The sequence below is a fragment of the Diadema antillarum genome, unplaced genomic scaffold (assembly GCF_040938485.1).
Source record: "Diadema antillarum isolate AM-2024a unplaced genomic scaffold, OU_Dant_1.0 seq00001790_RagTag, whole genome shotgun sequence".
Taxonomy (NCBI): domain Eukaryota; kingdom Metazoa; phylum Echinodermata; class Echinoidea; order Diadematoida; family Diadematidae; genus Diadema; species Diadema antillarum.
In genome coordinates, this window is record NW_027272468.1 from 122628 (window position 1) to 144008 (window position 21381).

Below are 21381 nucleotides of genomic sequence, written 5' to 3' on the forward strand. Positions count from 1 at the left end.
CACATACATTTACCGGTGGTGTGTAGACCATCTCCCTCAACATACTAGTTTCATCACCACTCTGGGCATAACATTGAGGGGAAGGCTCTCATCATTGTTTGTTGGTGCAAAGACGCGAGTACTTTTATTCGAGAGAAAATAAATTAACGGCAAATTCTTCTTCTTCTTCTTCTTCTTAAAATAGGTACGACACAATACTGTGTAGCAGATGACTAGACGGTGGTATGACTAGTCCATCGTGTAAGTTCTTGCCCGCGAATATGGTATAATTCCATAATTTATACGAAGGTCGTTGGTAGACGGGTCTTGTGATAATAAGCGTCCATTTTGAAGCAAGAGCGCAGTGGCCGGATTTGGTTTTCGTAACAACGGGGAAGCGACTTGTTCGTCGTACTGGGTCCCGGCTACCGAGGCGTCCCTCACGCTTAGACCCCGCTGAAAGTCTCCTTCCAAAATGGAGCAGCTGAGAGGACGCATTGCGTGAGGGGAACGGGCTGAGGACACCAAGCCTACAGAAGGCAGTGTACGGTAAGTAGGAACCTGTTGGGAATACAGCTTCACTGGTACCGGGGCCAGAGGGGTGGAGACAGAGGATTGGTCGTCGCTCTCGGAGTAGAGGAGCTCATCGGAGGTTGTAGTGGTGCTCGTCTCTTCATCTTTGTCCACGTCATCGCGCCTGTCAGCGTGGGGCTTCCCGACCTCCACGTCGATGCTGACGTCGTCTACGATGTCGCAAACGCGAGGGAAAAACTACCAGAGGAAAAGAGATGAAGAAAGATAAGAGAAAATACTGTCTCAGTGGCAGAATGATATCGACAGGGCATCACATTATTAAAAACCATACGGTCTGTCATTTTTCATACGTAACCTCGTCATAGTTTCGCGAGATATCGAGAACAAGAGATTGACACATTGACACAAATTACTGACTGGTAGATGCATGATACTCTATCTCGCTGACTTGAATTGAAAGATAAACTGAAAAGTAACGACGTCATGATTTCTGTTGAAAATAAGCATCCAACAAAGAGCTGTCTCTTCAAAAGATTAGACGTTGTAAAGAGAGCGTCATTCGTTTCTCTGTAATCAACACGTGCATGGGCCATCTAACCGTCTAACGGAAAAAGAAGATTGTTGTGTTTTTTTGTTTTTTTTGTTGAAAGAACTGAATCAAGTTGTAATTAGCATATTTCGACTGTAAGTTAGAAATATATAACCATTAACAACAATGACGATAATGATTTTAATAGAATATTTCCTTTTGCTACAAGATATCTTTTAGCCAACAAATTAGGATAACGCGGAGATTGTATTCTGAGATGAAAGGTGTAGTTAATCTTTGAAAGAATCAGCTCTCTACGCATAGTGCATCGGTCTGCTGAGTCTCCTAATAACCTACTCTCCATTTTTTTCTTCATGCATTTAAGTGCAGAAACTATTAGACTCATAGTCGTATGAGATAAGGAGAAAGAGAAATAGAAAGAAAGAAATATACATTAAAACATGACTTTGTTTCTGATCATTATTGGTCTTGTTGAGACAATTTGTTGTAGGCAAGGTACTTTGGTATGTAGCCAACCAGTTACAATGCCGGCATTTTCGTTGATAAATGTTTCAGAACAAGATTCGTGACAATTTGTTATTCAAAAGAAGCAAGAGCTTTATTTACTCACGTAATGAGAGTTTAATACATCTCCTTCATACACAAAACGGGCTTCCCCCCCCCCCCCAAATACGCTGGTTTTTTTTTTTTTCACCTACACGGACTTGCGACCAGCAACATCAAAATCATATGCAGGCATTTGAACATAAAACACACAAACCAATCTGCAATACGTAGAGCCAAGTATAGCCAGAACTCTAAATCTCTAGACGAAGTATAAATAGCGGTATTCATCCGCTCATTGAGAATTGTTACATTCTCGTAATACTTTTCTGAAATAAACTATATAAGACTTATTTCAATCATCATCATCATTTATTATACCTGTTGGGACAACATGAAGAGGAGCATGACGATGGAGCTGGCGACGGCGAAACCGTAGAAGGTGGTGACGGCATTGAAATGGTCGATGAGCAGGCCGCTAGCCAAAGACCCGACCCCGACACCAAGCCCGAAGTAGAGAGCCCCTAGGATTCCCTGCACTGTGGTCATACACTCCGGAGGAACGGACGCTCCCAGGTAAGATACCAGGGTGGTCCACGTGAGGAGAAATGAGACGCCTACAGGAGGAAGAGGTCGAACAAAGAAAGAAGATTCTGTAATAATAGTCCAATACATAACATCATAGAAAGAAACATTGGAGTAAGACATTTAGATTAAACACTTTATTAAGCATTAAAAAACCAGTGTGATTAAATATCAAGCATTTTAAAATCAGTGTGATCAAATATTTTGTTTCACTAGCAGCGGACGAGAAAGCAGAAAATAAAGAACTTCACTGTAGACGGAAATGATTGCATAGAGAGAGAACAGTGATTACAAAAGAATGACGAGCATCTGATAAGAGAACCAGAAGAGAAGAAAAAAGGAGAGATCTGAAAAACAGCATCAGTAACGGGAGGAGAAGGAGGACGAGTAGTAGTGAAAATTAAAAAAAAAGAAAGAAAGAAAGTTAAGAATGGATCGACAAGATGACGAAACAAAGTGAAGAGATGTTGAAGACAGGAAAACCAAGAAAATACAGGAAGAAAGGCTGGGAAGTAAATGAACAAGAGGATGATGAACATCGAATGATACAAGCAGGAGAACGGGACGAAAAATCACTTACCATGTATGATCTCTACAGGTATCAACCAGAGTGGGTTGGTGATTGCAGCGTAGCATACAAAGCGGAAAGCGTAGACTCCTAGCCCAAGAGTTAGTGCAGCTATATGTCCAATGCTTCGTAAGAAACTACGGCAAAAGTACCCGAGAGCTAATTCCGAAATACTCTGTAAGGCTTCCAACACGCCTATCAAAGTCTGACTTGCGCCTGCAAAAGTAGAGGACAATGACACCGTGAGAGCTACTGAGCAGAGATTTTATTTTTAGGTGTTCCAGACATCTTTCCTGCACGGTCGACTTGCAGTATTGTCTAAACAACAAAAATCAGTGATTAGCAAGATATACATGGAAAAATCGCGGATGTGGAAACTCAACCTTTTGTAGAGATGACATACGATGCTCTGTGACTGTCTGGACACAATCATGTCAACTACAAAATTTAATTAGAAGTAACTAGACCCGAGGAGACATAAATCAGTCGGTCTAGCAGTGTGAAAGTGACATTTAATTCATTTACATATATATATATATACAATTATATATATTTATTATATGGTGACATTCAATTCATTTACATATATATATATATATATATATATACATATATATTTATTATATGGTGACATTCAATTCATTCAATATATATATATATATATATATATATATATATATATTTACATACATACATGCATACATACATACATACATACATGCATTTATAACAGAAAGGGGGGCATGGGGATGGGGGAATAGAATGAAGTGATCCGAGAATTAATGGCCAGTGAGTATAAGAAAGATAATGACTGTGGGTCCTAATCATGTGATGAAAAGGAGTACTAACTTTCATAAAACAGTTACTATCAATGTTCGACGTTAACATTTGCATAATGTCACTAATGGAACTGGAAAAATAATGATATGTTTAACAGTTCAGACGAAAACAACAACAACAAAAACATTCATTTCTTAAAATCAACATACAGTTTGCATTATTCAGGTCAGGCCACAGGGCTAACCTTGAACTTTCAGGCCCAAACGAGAATTATCAAATAATACTAGCTATCAACATACACTAACATTGAATATCAATAATTACCTAGGTTTTGAAAGTGCCAGAGCAGGAAGCCCCAGATGCAACCATTGCAAACGCCTGTAAAGAAGGCTATGAAGAAGACGGAGCCGAAATGAGGACTGAGCACAATTCGCCGGAGTTCTGACCACTGGGTGTCCCAGTCACATTTAGAATACTGCAATATGAAAAGAGAAAGATGACTTGGCTTGTAGACAATGGCATGAAAATAGGCGTGAATTCAGGTGAAGTTTGTATCATATATGTTCACATATAGCTTGACTGTCAATGAGTATACTGCTAGCGCAAAAAAAAAAAAATATATATATATTTGTCTTGTGATTAGGCGTCATTAGCATCATTAGGCCTATTGTTTCCAAGAAGAATAATTCCATACCGGAAGTTCATGGATTTCAAAGACTATACAGCAACGTGTCATTGTTTTTGACCGAGATGTGGACATGATGCATGTTATTATAGCAAGTTAAACAATATCACAAGCAAGCTAACAATTCAATGCAATGAGATCTAATGTAGAAAACAACAACAATCTTGGCCTGTGAATGAAGGAATGAACCTACCTCGTAATCCATAAAGAGTGAGCAGAACGTGGCGAGTGAAGCGACGACAGCAAAGCTGAGGAAAGCTACACGATAGTTGGTGACCACCAGCGAGACGCCCCATCGTACCACCGTCGTGCTCGATCCGGACAGAAGTACGCCTACCGTTAGCGAACTGCAATGAAAGCAAAGGATAACACATTTCTTCACTCATTCATTTAGGACATACACCTACATAGTGATTAGAAGATCAATATTTGAATATGTAATCAAAACATGATTTATCGACTACCGTTAATTGGGCGCCGCGGGAAGCTTTACGGTTACACCTTCCTCTGCATGAGAAGTCAAAGGAAGATCAACTATAATCAACAATTGGGGTTCCAAAAGTGCGGCATACCTCAGCATGGCATCATATTTCATGTTAGTTTTTAATTTCTTCCTTATTCGAGACGGGAAGACAAGCTTATAAGCATTTTTTAGTTCAAATGTCACCGTGGCAATCAAACTCAGGACTTCTGTATCTGAGTCTGGAGTGTACAGGACTAATCGTTGCTCGAAAACAATTCACAATTCAAAACGTTTCCAACGGTGTAGTTGCTAACACACACGCACACACACGCGCGCACACACACATACACACACACACACACACACACACACACACATACCCATACGCATACTCACATCAAATAAAGAAACCAAACAGAATGTAACATTTCTCAGGTCACATCGCTGAACAATTTTGCACTTTGAGGACACTCTGGACTGATTAATAATTATAATTGGCGTCTGGTTGCAACCTTTAGTATCATGTTTGATGTGGATAAAAATCTTTTTCGTATCAAGCGCTGTATTGATATTACATTTTCTTTGCCCTAGTTAATCCTCTATTTTTCATTGCTTTCTCTTTCTCCTTATTACCTTCAAAAATAAGTACATAATCGAAGAGAAAATACAATGTACAATGGCACACCCTACGCGCAGTAATGACTCGTACTTTTCGTAATTACACTGTATATAGATCTTGCTTGTAATGGAGATGGAGCTCACTTGAAAGCATGAACATGTTCTTGATTGGATAGTTTGCTATGGGAAATCCACTGTGTGGACAGGATAAAGGCCGAGGCCCTGCTGACGTACTGGATAGTGAAATCCTGTTGAACACTACCAAGTGGCTGACCAGGCCACAGAGCTATCACAGGGCTCTTATATGGTCAGACGCAGCGATGGCTGGGCGTAAGGACAGTAAAGACTCATTCCTATACTTGGATGTGGGCCGGCAGCGATATGAAAGAAAGAATGTTGTGGCCTGATTTTAGGATGTCGTTACATCATCTCAGACATGAATCTTCTACCAGCCGATCACGATGACCGGAAGTGGACAGTGGGTGGGTTTGCTTTGTCTTAGGCCGTTTCTTGACTCACCGGATATATCTGCCACTTTTTTCACGCTCCATGCTACCAGTATTCCGGCTGACACCACGGACATGATGGAGCTACAACCTCCATAGTAAGTGTCACCAAGGAGTACTATAGCTGTAGGCCTAGTCGAGACGCTTTACAAAGTCATCAAGGGGAATGGGCAGAGTTCCAGATTAAGAAAATCACTTGGTTAGTCATTTGTGAAGGCGAGTCTTGTCCTATAGTTTAAGTCTGCGGTCTATTTCTAAAGCTATCGCACTCTGTTGAATGACAGGTGATGTGTAAAAACGATAGTAATCTGATTACTTCAATTAAATTCGCGTTTATTTCATTCAAACAGATTAAAAAAAAACTTCCCTACTTCGCTTTCACTTCATAGTCGTATGTCTGGCAATTGGTGCTATTTAGAGAAGATTCTTATTCTCTGTGATTCTCCATATTATTCTTTAGAGGTATCTAAAACGATGCGACATTGTATCTCTTTTCCCCTGGTGCCCGTGTAAATTGCTCCACAACTAATGACTTAATAAAATTCTCCTAATTCATTTCCTCACCAAAGTGCTTCCTATTATGCAGTGTATTTACATGGAGCTACTAAACCAGCTCCACAGTATTTTTTTTTTTAAAAAAAGATGGCAAGAGGCAGTGCCTATTACGTCCTCTCGACTTTTCGGGTCCGAGAAGGCGAACTGTCACATCTTGTCTTCTTATCTTTTCGGACGGAGAATGGCCAATTAAGAAGGAGAGAAATAATCTTAAGCAGAGATGAGGATGTCACGCAGTTTCATGAAGAGTCATCACTATGACAACAACTTCAATGCCAAGTCATTTCCGATAGAGATCTCTTGACCGTCTCACTTATATGATGAGGCTATCCGGTCCATTTTGGCACCCATCACTTTTCTAAACTAACATCCTCTCCATCATTTCGTTCAGTTCTACAGGAAAGGGTGTTGGACCAATTAAGGGTGTACATTTTTGGACGGTGAACAGACTTTATAGGTCGCTGGCAGTTTAAGTATACGTGCAAATGCTCTAACAAATAAATGATAATCATGTCAAGTAAAAACAGAAATCCTATCTTCACGTTCAATATAGGAAACTTCTCGTATATTCATAAATTTCGGTTTGGGCTAAAACATGCCGCAATTGTATATAAGACAGGTAGGAATTGAAAGTAGTATCACTTGCTTGTACCCTAAAAGGATATTAAGAGGGACCAAGGAGATATCTATACCTCCTTGAAAATGTTGGAGGGACAAACCATGTAGCTACATTACATGTGCACAAAACATGGCAGTGGGGTTTGACAGACTGATGGGAAAGGGAGAGATGTACTTCCCTGGTTTGACCAAGGAGGAGAGACCGCTCAGTACACCTCCTTGGTTTGACAGGTGTTATATTCACATGGAGCTCTTACCAACTTGTGATACCAGTAAGACTAAGATTCATTCTTCTGTTAAAGAGATATCTAAAAGCTCACCACCCCTGAGATTTGGATTCTGTTTATCATCGGAAGCGTGGGATTACACTCAGAATGTAGGAGGTAAAACCCATGGCATTGACCCGTGTGGTAGGAAGCGTGCTTTACGTGAAGCTGCAGAAATAGGAAACAGAGGAGGGAACTCTAAGGTTGAGATGCTTTGGTTGGAAGGGAGGGTGATGGCCTTCAACAACGCTATAGATTGTCATTGATAATGACATAACTCGTGTTGATTGCTATAAGCAATTATCCAGTTAATTGTTTTTGTGATCAATTTATGTTTGGGGTGATGCAATTATAGCAACTCGACCTACTTCATTTACAGCCTTTCTAACAAATGTTGTCTTGATAGGATTTACTCGAGCCTGTTACTATAGATATTGCCGGCTCTTGTTTAAAAAAAAAGAGAGAATAATATTAGTTCTTCCAACTTTCCCTGATGGATCCGTGGTCTATTAGCTTACGATTGATCCTATCAAGACTCAGGAATGCATGATATTCGGGATGAAACTACAGAGACACCATCAAATAAATTAATTCCTAAAAATTCACAAAAGTATTATGTATGCTAGAAATGGCTGCTGTGAATGTTTATATCATAAACACGCAATTAACAACACATTTAGACAATTCTGAATGTGCAGAACGCACATGTTGTGTAATTGAAGCTGAAAATTGCATAAGAGCTTTTAGCATATTGAAGGATAAAATGATAAAATGAACTAAAGGTAATATCAGGGTTGACCCTGTCATTCCACTCGTATATCGTCACCAGCTGGTCATTAATCATGTTTATTTTCAAAGAATTCGTGCGTTTATTGTCATGGTAACATTCCAGGCTAGTTTGTGTATAGTAAGACCAAGGTTTGTGATATAAACGTTCTTCTTCTTCGTAAGACGTTCGAGCGGTCAGGATAATCACCTTTTTTTTTTTTTTTTTTGCGTGTGCATCGTTATCATTGCTACAGTCGGATCATTTAACGCACGTTATTATCAGTCGTCAAGATTAGTGTAACAAGTGGTATCCTCACAATTACATAACGATTAGGCGTTTTCACATCAGCCCGATAAAAATCCAAGCTCGAGATATTTTTTAACTTACCAGGTCAGAAAATAGTGCGCTATTTCGAAACATCGGGCTGATGTGAAAACGCCTGATATGGACGGAACATTCTTGAAAAGAAAGATATCAGATTTCCACCATGTTGGACCTGCCCGCAGAAGTAGCAGAAAGCCATTATCATAATTATTGTGGGAGCACACATGTAAATAATTTGATATAAATAGAAAAAATGTAATCAGATAAGAGAATCAAATGCAATCAAGTTAAAGCCATAGAGAGACTTTCGATTCAGATAATGTACGCTTGTACGGTTTTATTTATCTATTCATTAATCTTTTGTCGAAAAGTGAACCAGAGTGAATACTATAATTACATGATTTCATCTATGTGGCCCCGGTTCGGGAGTCAGCGTTAGAAATCTACGAGAGATGCAGGTCTTCTCCCACTCTCGTAATTGATATAATGCAAGCCTGTCTCTGCAGTGCGGATTCGTTGAGTTGATTTCACTCATGGAAAGAACACCTATTTTAATGACGCTAAGTGCTTAATGGGAGCATTACCAATCCCCTCCTAATAAATGGATCTTTGAAGTCATCAAATCGTAGCACCTAGCCTCACAAGTTAATTTTCGTCGATATTCTTGACAGTAATTATTCTTGTCAGCCATTGTTTGCTGAATACATTTGCTTTACAGCGGTGCTACACTGTCATCTTGATATAATGCTCTTTTTCTTACCGGTAGTCTGTTTCAAACCAAGCATGTCAGTAATGTCCATTATTGCAAAAGGTGATCACTTACAGATGATGATGGTCTTTTATTCACATAACATTTTACGCTATACAGAAGACTGAACGCTCAAGTCTTATCAACTAACATCAGTTTTCTTGTCTTACCTAATTTGTGTGATGTGGGGTTTTATCGAAAATTAAAGGGGATTCAGAACACCTCTCGAACGATTTGTTTTAAGTGCTTATTAGTGTGTATGCTACCTTTCCCTAAATTTTTCAAAGGCCCCAAACTACCCTCGTAATGGCCAGATGGCTGCGTTATTCAGGAGATTCTTGGTCAACACGGGTATAGTAATAGTGAAAACGTACATAGAACACTTCACTTGCAGTTGCAGATCCAGAGTTGGGCGCACCGGTCGCGCGCCCCCTCTTTATCATTTTTTAAACAAAAGGAATAAAAAGAAAAAAATGGGGGGGGGGGGGAGTGGGTGCCCATTTAAGTTTGCAAAGGCATCTCCCCATTATGGAATTCCTGGATCCACTCGTTGACTTGGTTGAGAGTCCTGTCGAAGGGATGTATTTCCCGTCCTGCACAGTCGAGAAAACCAGTTTGTCAAATTAATGACGTATTAAACGTTAGTTAAATGTATCTTTGGTTCCAGCTCTATACGCTTACTCATCTTCTGGCTATTTTTTCAGTCTTGGAATGGATTGTGAGGTATGAGATAGGAACCAAACTGGGTGCTGGCTGGCTTGTTTAATAGAGACGGATTGATCAGAAATAACATTTATTTACACTAGTATGTTTGATATCTCATTTTTAGGTCTGATGTTCGTTATTCAAAAGGCGGTTCATCCGAAAAAGAAACAGGGTTATTTCGAAGGTCCGTTATTCCGAAACACAAAATGTCCTACATACCTATAGATGTTCGATAATTCGAAAATGAAATAGGGTTTGTTAATCCGAACATTTATCACGTTTATGGGGGTATTTCATGAATCCGAAATGAAATAAAGTTCGTTATTCTGGATGTTCGCTACTCCGAAGGTTCGATAGTTTGAAAATGACATGCGGATTGTTAATACCTACATAAGGGTAGTTAATCTACAAACGAAATAAGATTCAAAAGTTGAATAATGCGTGGAAAAACCGAGAGGGGGGGGGGGGGGCGGTTAAGTTATATGCCGTAGTTATGTGAGTGTGAGAAGGGGCTGATTATCATGACCAGAGGATGTATGCGGGATTCTTTCAAAGGTGATGATCAATGCACACATGTGTGATTTTTTTTTTAATTTCTGCCTCTGAATGCCCTTTTATAATAATTTGTTTTATATTTTGGATCAAAAATTTATTCTCTAGTGATTGGTTGAAAGAGCTTCACGTGCTTATAGGTATTTTTCAAATACGTCAGAATGTTGATGTGTTTGACCTTCCATCAAGTGGACTACCTGCAAAATGATGTCACTTCTATGACGACATATTTGCGAATAGAGTGTAGCATACTATTTGCAAAATGATGTCACAAAGCGCACTGCGTCATACCGTCACTCTGTGAAATGTAACAATTTCTAATAAAACAATATTGTGATACCACAAAGCAATTTTGTCATTGGACACGGTTTCTTATCGTCGCCCTGTGAAATGTAATATTTTCGAACAAAACAATGATTATTGTAACATCACACAGCAGTCCTGACATCGTGCGTTGTTCAGGGTAAGTGTAGGGTCCCTGTGACGGGGGCATACGGAGAAGGGGAAATTATATATAAATTCCTCATCAATAATACTATTACACATTACAATTATATTCCAGTTCAAATATAACTGTGTGTGTGTCGTGTGTGTGTGCGTGTGTGCGTGTGTGTGTGTGTGTGTGCATGTTTTCAGTCAATTGTCATTGCGAAATATCCCACCAATGATTCCTTATCTACAACACCGTATTTTGTCACCTAAAAGAAGTCTATGTTCATTCTCGGAGGTATACGAACCTTCTAGGGTTAACAAACATTGGGAATAACTCCAATGTCGACTCGCAAACAGCAAAATATTACCAATGCTAATCCGCAGTTAGCAGGTGAACGAAATAGACACAATAATCGTGATGCGAAGCGCGTGTTATTGCTGAATGTTTGGAAGCAATGACGTCGGTTTTTATGCAAAATCGTCGTGTTATTAAAGTATTATGTATTCAAGAAACAATTAATCCAACAAACTTATGTCTAAGTGCATGTGACCTACACAGGACTGGTGAGAATGATATACAGTACTTGCGATCTGGTCCGCATAGCGGAACACTCACCTCTCTGATAAAACAAACCAAATCTTCATTAAAACTCAAAAGTTCCAAGCCGTTATGGTTGAATGGGTCAAGGCACATACCACGTCGGTAGAAGGATTTGGTCACTTACGGCATGAATGGCAAAGAATTCTTTTCTTCCATTCTTCCTCCTATCCTATACATTGCCCTTTTTTCTTTTTCCTCCCTTTCACGACGGGGCTTCATCTTTATACAGATTACAGCTTCACACTAAGATAGTGACAGGATAAGTTTTTCTTACAATCAAATTCTAATTGCATCGTAAGGACTGTAATTTGTTAAATGGAAACCTTCTTTCTCTCTTCCGTTCTCTCTTACCATCTATCTGTCTATCTATCTATCTGTCTGTCTGTCTATCTATCTATCTATCTATCTGTCTATCTATCTATCTATCCATCCATCCATCCATCCATCTACCTATCTAGCTATCTAGCTATCTATCTGTCTATCTATCTATCTATCTATCTATCTGTCTGTCTGTCTGTCTTTGTCTATCAGTCTCTCAGTCTCCCACAATTCCCCACATTACTCATATTACATGCATATGACAGTCATGTGTAATAGGTAGTCATTAGTTGGTTGGATGATGCATATTTTTATTCTCTTCTTGCAAAAGGAAATTTATGACATTTTTGTCGGCCAGCTGGACGTACCACACTGATAAGCGAAGCCAAATCAGTGATCTAGATCGATTCGATGCAGACCAGATCGAAAATAGCTTTGTGTTGAACATTGTGGCGCCATGGTCAACGGGTTACCTAACGAAGTCAAGAACACACAATTTTGTATGATGTCTGTCATTGATTAAGCGACGCCAGAGGGATTAAACGATCCAATTCGAAGTACAAGCAGGTAGGTACGAGTGAACACTAGTACCTCCTTGGTATAAGCAACCAGTCAAGTACAATACATGAAATCGGAGGAATGCAAAAGCGTACACCTGAAACCTTAGTGCTTGATTGTGATTGACAACAGATGATCTCATTAAATCCCTGCACCGGGTTTATGTACCTGTAACACATAGTACGCGACAACTTATATTATAGCTCATGACAGTGACGATTGAAATATGCCTTACATGTCAACATTACTGACATCATTTATCTTGGTTTCCTCCCCCTCTCCAAACACAAAAAGTAGAATTACCTATATATATCAGCGATATTGTATACATTTATACACATAGACCAGTGTCCATGCATATTATACACATGCACATTGTAAAGACAACTATGGTGAGAATTGGAATGAGGGGACAGAACATTACTGCCCGAAGACCGGTCCTACGAGTTTGAAATGAATGCACCGCACACTTGGTATCACGGACAATTAGTTAAAAACTTATGAAAATGTTATATTTTTGGCTTAATCAATGCTCCTTCATCGCTGGATATGAAAACATGAATTTGTGATGTCACACTATACAGGGCAAAGATATAATGAGAATAAAAAGACAAGTCAATAATTTTCATCTTGATAGCCTAATGAACGAAACAAAACAAAATCTGTCTCACCACTTTCAGAAATTAGGATGAATAATGTTACCTTTAATCATATGTTGGTAACAAATCGACAGATTGCGTGGTTATCATAGCCATCATTGACATCATCATTTAAATCATCGTTGCTATCATCATTGACATCTGCATCGCTGTCATCGACATCATCGACATTTTCATTGACATCTTCATTGACATCATGATTGGTATCATTATTAACACTGTCATTGATGTCAACGTTGACATCTTCATTGTTGTCGTCATTGCCATCATCTTTGACATCAATATTGGCATCTTTATTCCTATCATCATTGACATCATCACCTTTATGTAATCACTGAATTCATCACAGACATCATCATTGACATCATCATAGGTATCAATGACATCATCACCTCTATGCAATCACTGATTTTATCATTGACATCATTATTGACATCATCATAGACATCATCATAGACATCATTGACATCATCACCAGTCTATGTAATCACTAAATTCATTATTTACATTATTGACATCATCATTGATATCATCATAGACATCATTGACATCATCACCTCTATGCAATCACAGATTTCATCATTGACATCATTATTGACATCATCATTGATATCATCATAGACATCATCATAGACATCATTGACATCATTACCTCTGTGTAATCACTAAATTCATCATTTACATCATTAGTGACATCATCATTGACATCATCATAGACATCATTGACATCATCACCTCTATGCAATCACAGATTTCATCATTGACATCATCATCGACATCACCATTGACATCACCATTGACATCATCATAGACATCATCATTGATATCATCACAGACATCATCATTGATATCATTCTCTACATCATCATTGATATTAGTGATGATGTATGATTATGTCTACTGATGTATCGCAGTTGACATAGCCAATGCGTCCAAGTGCTGGCCTACGTCCACGCCAAGGGTCAATCGTCGAGCGCGTTGGCCTTGCACGAATAAAGACCCCGCACTCTGCGGTAAATCTGAATACCAAGGAATCATCACGTGATAACTCCTTGATCTTACTCAAATGGCTCCTCGTTACGCTGTGTTTTTTTCTCTTCCAAATGTGCCTTACGTTAGTGGTCATTGACTACTCTTTTTCCATGGAATTCTTCACACTAGCCGAAGCTTAACGTCACTCTTATTCCACCCCTCTCAATTACTGTCATCCCTGTTACATGGCGTCACCGCAAAGGCCAACAATGGTGTCACATTCCTCCCCTTACAAGGTCCTTCTTTGGCGTACCGCTCTATTCATACATCCCACTCGAAGATGATTTTCTGTGTCAGAACAGTAGCAGCATATAGCTCAGAATTAAAGAAATAATTGGAAGTTATTTTTTTTTGTGATCAAGTCTGATGTTATATTTACAGACAATGTTTTTTCTTTGTCAAACGCGAAGAAGAAAATAATATACATGTAGATATATTCGAAAGAAAGTTTAGACTTGTCTCAAAAAGAAACTTTAAAAAAATGCCCCTTTTTAGGGCATGTTTGTCATGAAGTTAAATCTCATGTAACTGGTCAGAATAACCAGTGAAACTGCCAAATTGCAAATCTTACCGTTGGCGACAGAGAAAAAAAAAATGTTAAAGAGCTAGTTACTGACTGGTGTAACTGACATATTTTGTACATGCGCTGTTATCAGTTATAATAGTGTTAGTGAGCTATTCACGACGATGAACAAAGAGCATATTGTGACCTATTACCACGACCACTAAAGACTACCACACCCACACCATCCCCCGGTAATTAGTCTCATCGATGGCATCGATTGGGGTCGATGGCCATCTCCTCTCCCTTCCCTAAACGGATATGACGTCACTTTTTCTATCGTATGTAACGCGAGAAATAATCTTGATTAGGAAAGTCTCCGCAATGTTTCTGCCTCTAGCATGTCTAGTAATCTTTTAAAAACAAATGTTAAAATTGTTTTCAAATCATGTTCTGGAATAGAATGGGAAAGAGAATGACATGTAGAAGGTTTTCGTAAAATGTGGAATTTGAAAACAAGTAAATATCAAGCAGAGGGGCGAAGGTTGAGGTGTGCCCGCCCGGAAAGCAGTAGATGACATGTTCGAGTCTATTGCTTCCTTTTATCCGACCTGTTTGTTAAATTACAGATCAGTAGTTGCGATCTCATAAGTAGGGGGAGGCAAATTGAAGAAAATTCATTGGATTGCTAACGATATCAAGCATTTACTGAATGCGTCTTTATTAACGATCACAGTTATGTCAGGTATTCCTATTGGCCAGCTATTCATCCTTCAACTGACCTACATTTTGTGTGTAAGCCCTATATACCTCACCAATTTTGATAACTACAGACGGAATAGAAGCTGGTAGCTCTTCGCTGTCCTCGTGTGTGATGTGGTGTAGGATTGATAGCATAATCTGAACAATGTCAGTAAGAAATTTTAGTCGATAAGATCGCAAGGATCCTGGTCTCACGTGAAGCCAAAGGTTATAGCAAGGAGGTGAGTCACCTTCTCCCTGGTTATAGCCTGTTGGCTAAACAGCTCCTCCTCATCACTCTCATTGTTAGACTTTAATATCTATATCCGTTAACTAACGGAGAGAACATTGAAACGAGGAGAATAAAGAAACTAATGCAGAGATCAATTTTAGTCAAATACCAAACTCAATGATGCTATTAGTAAGAAGATTCTGCAGGTTGAAGCCTGCTGTATCACTAGGAGCAGGTACCGAGACCGGTCCGAAAGGCGGCTCACGCACCACTCCAGTGACCGTAGGGCGCACGTGAGGCGCGGATCACGTGCTAGACTGATTAGGCAACAGAAAAGGAGAGAGAAAATTAGCGAAGAAATCCTGGCTCAGGGTTTTACCTTTAGTCTCGAGTCCTTGGGTCGGAACAGTTAAGAGTGATCTTGCATCGTGAAAAGGGACCTGGAGCTATCATGGTGGTAATACACAAACAACGAAGGGCCTTGCACAAGGGTCAGTGACAGTGTAGAAAAACGACAACATGTGTAGACAACATAATAAATACAAGAAGACAAAAAACCCACCAACACACGAAACGAAAACAAAAGAAGAAATAAACAAATAAAACCAACACGAACTTGTGTTCAGTTGATTAGTTCTTCATATGCTCATATAATCCGTTATGAGTGATCTTCGGTGACCTATTACTGTTTCTTCCTGGTATCTAAAATATAAAAAAAAATCAAAATGAATAATCCTCAGGCATTTCATCGAGGACAACACTGACAGAAAACAAAATAATGAACTTCTTGGATATCTGAAAAGTAATGTCCACAATACGCTTTGTTAAAGATGTCAGTAAGCGCAGTTATTTACTGGATTTAACGATTATTTGAATGCAGGGTATAGAATAGGGGAAATGTGATTCATACATTTCATTTTTACAGCTTGATCAAGGTTGGTCAACTGAAAAAAAAAATGAAATGTAAAGAAAAAAAAACAAATTTACTGTGTGCTATATAGTATTATGAAGGCAACTAAGATTTGATGGTGACAAGGTTTATAACAAGATATAATCAAAGCGTGTCGGAGACGCGTTTTGAGCAATATCGGTCACTATACCGGATGTAGACTTTTAGCGACTGTCCTGGAGGTTAAACCTCTGAAAATAACGTTTTTTTTTTCTTTTTCTGCCAGGTTGTCAAAGCCGCATTATTCATGACTGCACTCACCCCAGAATGGACCCTATTCTTTCTTTTGGTGGGCAGTCTCTATAAATGCCATCTTATTACATGGTGCCTCATGTGAAGACCAGCTCACGTGCCACCAAAACGCAGTCAGCTCCTTTTTTTTTTGAAAATAGGTCAGCGTATTCACGTACCAAACACATTTGATCGTTTTATCTATCTATCTATCTATCCACTATATATCTATCTATCTATCTATTTATCTCTCTCTCTCTCTCTTTTATATCATTTTTTTACCCGAAAATATTGCCTCCATAATGTTCACAAGACCACGTAGCGTTGTTTGATGAACATTTCTCTGTGGGTATCCAACAGGGCCAAACCACTTATAACAGGGCGTTACAACTCCATTTTAAAACAATGAAGTAATTTTGAGAGAGTTACTGCATTTTGAGATTTTACGAAATGTCAATACTACTGTAATAACGTCACAAAAACCCAGCAATTCAGATTCACAGTCTTTATTTTAGAACGTTAAGAAATGAAGAGACGATCAATTTGCGATTCCTCTCAAGATAGGTCTTATTAGACGATTTCATGTATTGTTTTCTAGAAGCCACCCGGGTCATGCATCTTGATGTCCTATCTTAAAACCAAGTTATTGTATTTAATATGCATTCATGTCTACAGTGGAGTTAGTTTGCCTCGAAATTACTGAATAATCTGAAAAGTAGAATGCCAAGCGCTCAGTGTACTGCAATTTGATATCGTACAACATGTCATTCTAGAAGGGATTTGATACTGATCTCCTGATATATAACACTTTTACAGATGATAATCATTGTAGCAGATCTTGGGTGTGCTTCCTATTGACAGCTTCAGGAGGTCTCTTCGCTTTTTATGCTATATAAGCTTCTTTTTTGTAATGAAGCAATGTTCTATCCATCCGAAAGTGGTGGCAGAGAGTCTGATCTTGTCGATATGACTGGTTTATTCTTCTCCTTTTTTTCGATGTATGGTCCTATAACCACGGGGGATATCATTCTCATAACACACATTTTGAGATGCCAAAAAAATGCTGGTTGAAACCCTGTGCTGTGGCTAGCACTCACTGTATCGTTAATCTTGAGATGAATGTCTTGCTGAATTAAAAAAAAAAGTTAAGCTATGAACAATGATGGAGGCTCTTATTATTGATTTAGACACATATTGTGATTTTTAAAGCTATAAGCAGTTAGGCAAAGGTATGGTTCATATTCTAGACACGTGAATGGTTTACACGCTGCTAATTTGTCATCGGAGCTACGTCATCCATATCCGTTTAAGGAGGCACTCACTGATCCCATGCCAAATAGTATAATATTGTATCACAGAGATTAATTACGTAATACGGTTGTTACCGCTACCACAGTCCGTCATTCCAGGAGTTTTATCGTGCGTGGCGTTCATTCACACTTCTACTTCACTTTGTCAAACAATGTCAAAGGTAGGCAAGCTGATTTGTAATAGTTCTCGATTTGAAACGTAACATTACCTATATGGGCAATTCCTCCATTCCACAGTATAGGCAAGGTTTCGCTATCACTTATTTGCCATCTCACTAATGTTAAGTTTGCCGAGGTGTAATGTGATGTTTCACTCAGTGCATTGATGATTCACAATGATAAAATAACGCTCGAGTATGCGGTAGTAGCGGCAGCTCAGTTTGATCTGCATTGCTCATTTAAAAGGCAATACTTTCCAATTATCAATCTGATTGAACCAGATTGGAAGAGTAAAATCAAATATACAGAATGTATGCATGCATGAATGCATAATACACAAAAAGAAATAAAATAATTCCAAGGCTTCATATTATTTCCCAGCAGTGATCACACGATCGCCATCACGGCGAGATGAGAACCAGGAAGATGAGAACTCACCCACTGACCTATGAATGTTCGCAATGGCTTGTTCATAAAAAAAAAGACGAAAAGTGTTGTTTTGGTCAATATTTCGGCAGCTGCCGTCTCTTTCCATCGAAATCACGATTTTCAGGTTATAGTAGACTTCATCCCAAGGACATAAAGTACGCTGTAGATTGTGTGTAGACAGGTAGATACATCATATTTACGACGTGCAGGCAGCCTCACCTCATAGGCCTATATATCTTGCTTTATATTGTCTTTATCACCGATAAAACGTGCTGAATACATGACATGACTTTACGTTCCATATCAATATGCTGTAGTTCTTTTTTTTATAAATAACTCGCAGACGTCGGGGACTTAGTTATATCCAAAGACATCACAGGAAGTACAACACAGGCTGGGTATTAGATGAACAGACTTAAGCCAAGAGGGACATGGTTATCAATAGACTTTTTTGTTATTATTTGTTTGTTTGCTATTGTTTGTTGAATTTTTTTCTACAAATAGAAGAGTAAGAGAGCAAAAAGAGAAAGAAAGACGAATAGATAGGTAGATAAATAGGGAGGGAAGGGGAGAGAAAAGGGAATGGGAGTTCCCCTTTGTCCACGTGGCCGTACAGATAAAGCATAAGAGTCAATGCGAACCGTTAAACTTTGAACTTTGAACCTTGAACCTTGCACCGAGGAGGTGGAAGAGCTCTTTCCTCTTCCCTGCATATGTGAAGTTCGTTATTCTTCATGTTGGCTTTGTAGATAGAGTAATCAAACAACCGAAGAGCATGAGTATCATTATAATCTGAATAAAGGTCATCGAGTTGTGTAGTCACAGTTTATGATCTATATGAACGTATTCGATGACGTAACGATGGCAGCTCCCCAGATTCTCTCAACAGATATCCTTATGATGATTTGAATAGAATAAATAAATATAGAGCCCCAACACCCTTTGTCGCTCTGTAGAAACACGCTATAACTGAGTTCGAAAAAAAAAAAACCCTGCGTAATAACGACTTGAAATCGGATGAGTATAGATTAATGGCTCATCAAAACGTTGGTGTAAGATTTGTCGAAATGACAGGCATTGAGTGGTACACCAAAAATTGTTGCCAGAGCTAGAGGACCAAATAAACTAAAAGATAGACTTATGTTAAGAATTTGCATTATGTTTGGAGTGAATTTCCCCTAAAACGCCAAGATCCAAAATTAGACAATGATTTCTTCTGCATCGTAGATAACACACAGGCCTGGATACATAATCCGCTTAGAAACGGTGGTGTCAGGGTTCCTGTGCGTTCTAGATGAAAGGTCGCATGAACTATCATCTCACATTCCTGAAACCTTCATGAAATATCTTCAACTATTTGTTCTCTCCACAGGAATGAAAATATTCTTTTAGACAAGACTACAATAAAGATTTTTAATCTGTACTCCTTTTCAAAACTACGCTGGCAACCTTCAAAAGACTTCCTTCAAGAAATCTGATTGAAAAGACGTCAAAACGAAAAAAAAAAGGAGTATAATCGTTACACGTTTGGTTCTTGAATCAAATGACGAAGACACGTGGTAGATGACTTACCATATCGCCCAGCCGAGTCCTCCGAAGGAACGATGCCAGCCGTAATCGGACATGTCGCTAGCTGGATCCTTTGCGAGTGCATTTAGCGTTGCTGTATCAGCCAGCCGCATGAAGGAGCCCAGAGAGATGTAGATGGCGTTGGTGATCAGGATGATGATGATAAAGAGACGGAGAAGTTCGGCCTGGTCGTACAACCAGCTACGATCAGCCGAAAGTTCGGCGATCGTGTCAGAACCCAGTAGAAAAACGTCATTCTCGTTTCTGACAGTCCCGCTGACATTTTTGCTATCAAGGTTGGCAGGATCAGATTTTTGGCTCAGTAGATCTGTGGACATTACCGTTGACCTGGCCGTAGGAGTAGTAGCATCTCCCAATGTTCTACTTGATGAAGATTGTGTAACAAAGTTGTGCACGGGAATTCCTGAACTTGTAATCTGTTTATCTACAAACATATCATCGTAACGGGATGAGTTTGAAGGACATTGGAAAAGGAGGCATCGGAGCTTCCAAATTCTTTCGTTCATGAGATGGTGAAAATCGCGATGATGATGCTGTGCATGGTTGTGATGATTTCCACTCCCAGCTGATCGAACTTGGCGGCTCAACATTTCCTCCTCAACGAACTCACTGCTATTGATGCGATCCAGGATTAGTCTGAGTTGGCTCCTAGCTACCGGGTCGGCGACCTCCGCTGCGGGGGGAATGAAGCCGAGAGCGAGGAGGCTGACGATCCAGACAACGAGACTGGTCAGCATGAAACCTTTCCTCCACCCAAAACGATCGACGAGGAAGCCGACCATGGCATTGGATACAAAAGTAGCAAATGGTTTCATAGCAGCCACGATACCAATTCGACTAGGGCCTAGACCAAGCTGTTTGAGATACAGAGAGCGATAAGGTGCAATGCATGATGAGGCTCCGTCTGAGAAAAAGTAAAACATCTTGTAAGGGAGCATTGCTCGGTTTATTCCTACACGACATGACGTTTGTTTATCAGATTTTGATTTCTCCATGGCAAAGTTCAGACAATAAGGTTTAGAGAATTTCCTCAAAGTTATCTGGTTAGGCCGTCCAGTGGATAGAAATTTCTTCTCTTGCTCTGTCTAGTTGAGTAGCATCGATGCGTTTCGCTCCAGTAGATATCGACGTTTTCCGAGCTTTTTGGCTACCAAACTAGCTATTTGAAGCTTCTCCTCGCTTCACTTCAGGCCCGAATATACTGCAACAAATAAAAGTATTTGCAAAAGCGCTTGACGGTATCCAACCTGAGCAGCTAACGTACTGTGGACTGTGATTCCAGTGAGGAGA

At 39.4% G+C, this 21381-nt stretch overlaps 1 protein-coding gene across 1 annotated transcript; it reads right to left on the minus strand.

The window, feature by feature from the left end:
• Nucleotides 1-228: 228 nt before the first annotated feature.
• LOC139712307 (major facilitator superfamily domain-containing protein 6-like) lies at nucleotides 229-21086 on the minus strand. The gene is made up of 6 exons (XM_071624146.1): nucleotides 20074-21086; nucleotides 4418-4571; nucleotides 3864-4014; nucleotides 2772-2975; nucleotides 1988-2223; nucleotides 229-750 (listed from the first exon to the last, which is right to left on the minus strand). Exons 1-6 carry the CDS (start codon nucleotides 21084-21086, stop codon nucleotides 229-231), a joined length of 2280 nt encoding a protein of 759 aa, XP_071480247.1.
• Between the last annotated feature and the right edge of the window lie 295 nt (nucleotides 21087-21381).

Excerpts from the sequence above, each read along its gene's own strand:
- LOC139712307 (XM_071624146.1), bottom strand. The coding sequence starts at position 21,086 with ATGGAGAAATCAAAATCTGATAAACAAACGTCATGTCGTGTAGGAATA. Across the intron at positions 4,572-20,073 it reads GGACTCGGCTGGGCGATATG|TTCGCTAACGGTAGGCGTAC; the intron begins GTAAGTCATCTA and ends CTTTCATTGCAG. Across the intron at positions 4,015-4,417 it reads CACTCTTTATGGATTACGAG|TATTCTAAATGTGACTGGGA; the intron begins GTAGGTTCATTC and ends TTCATATTGCAG.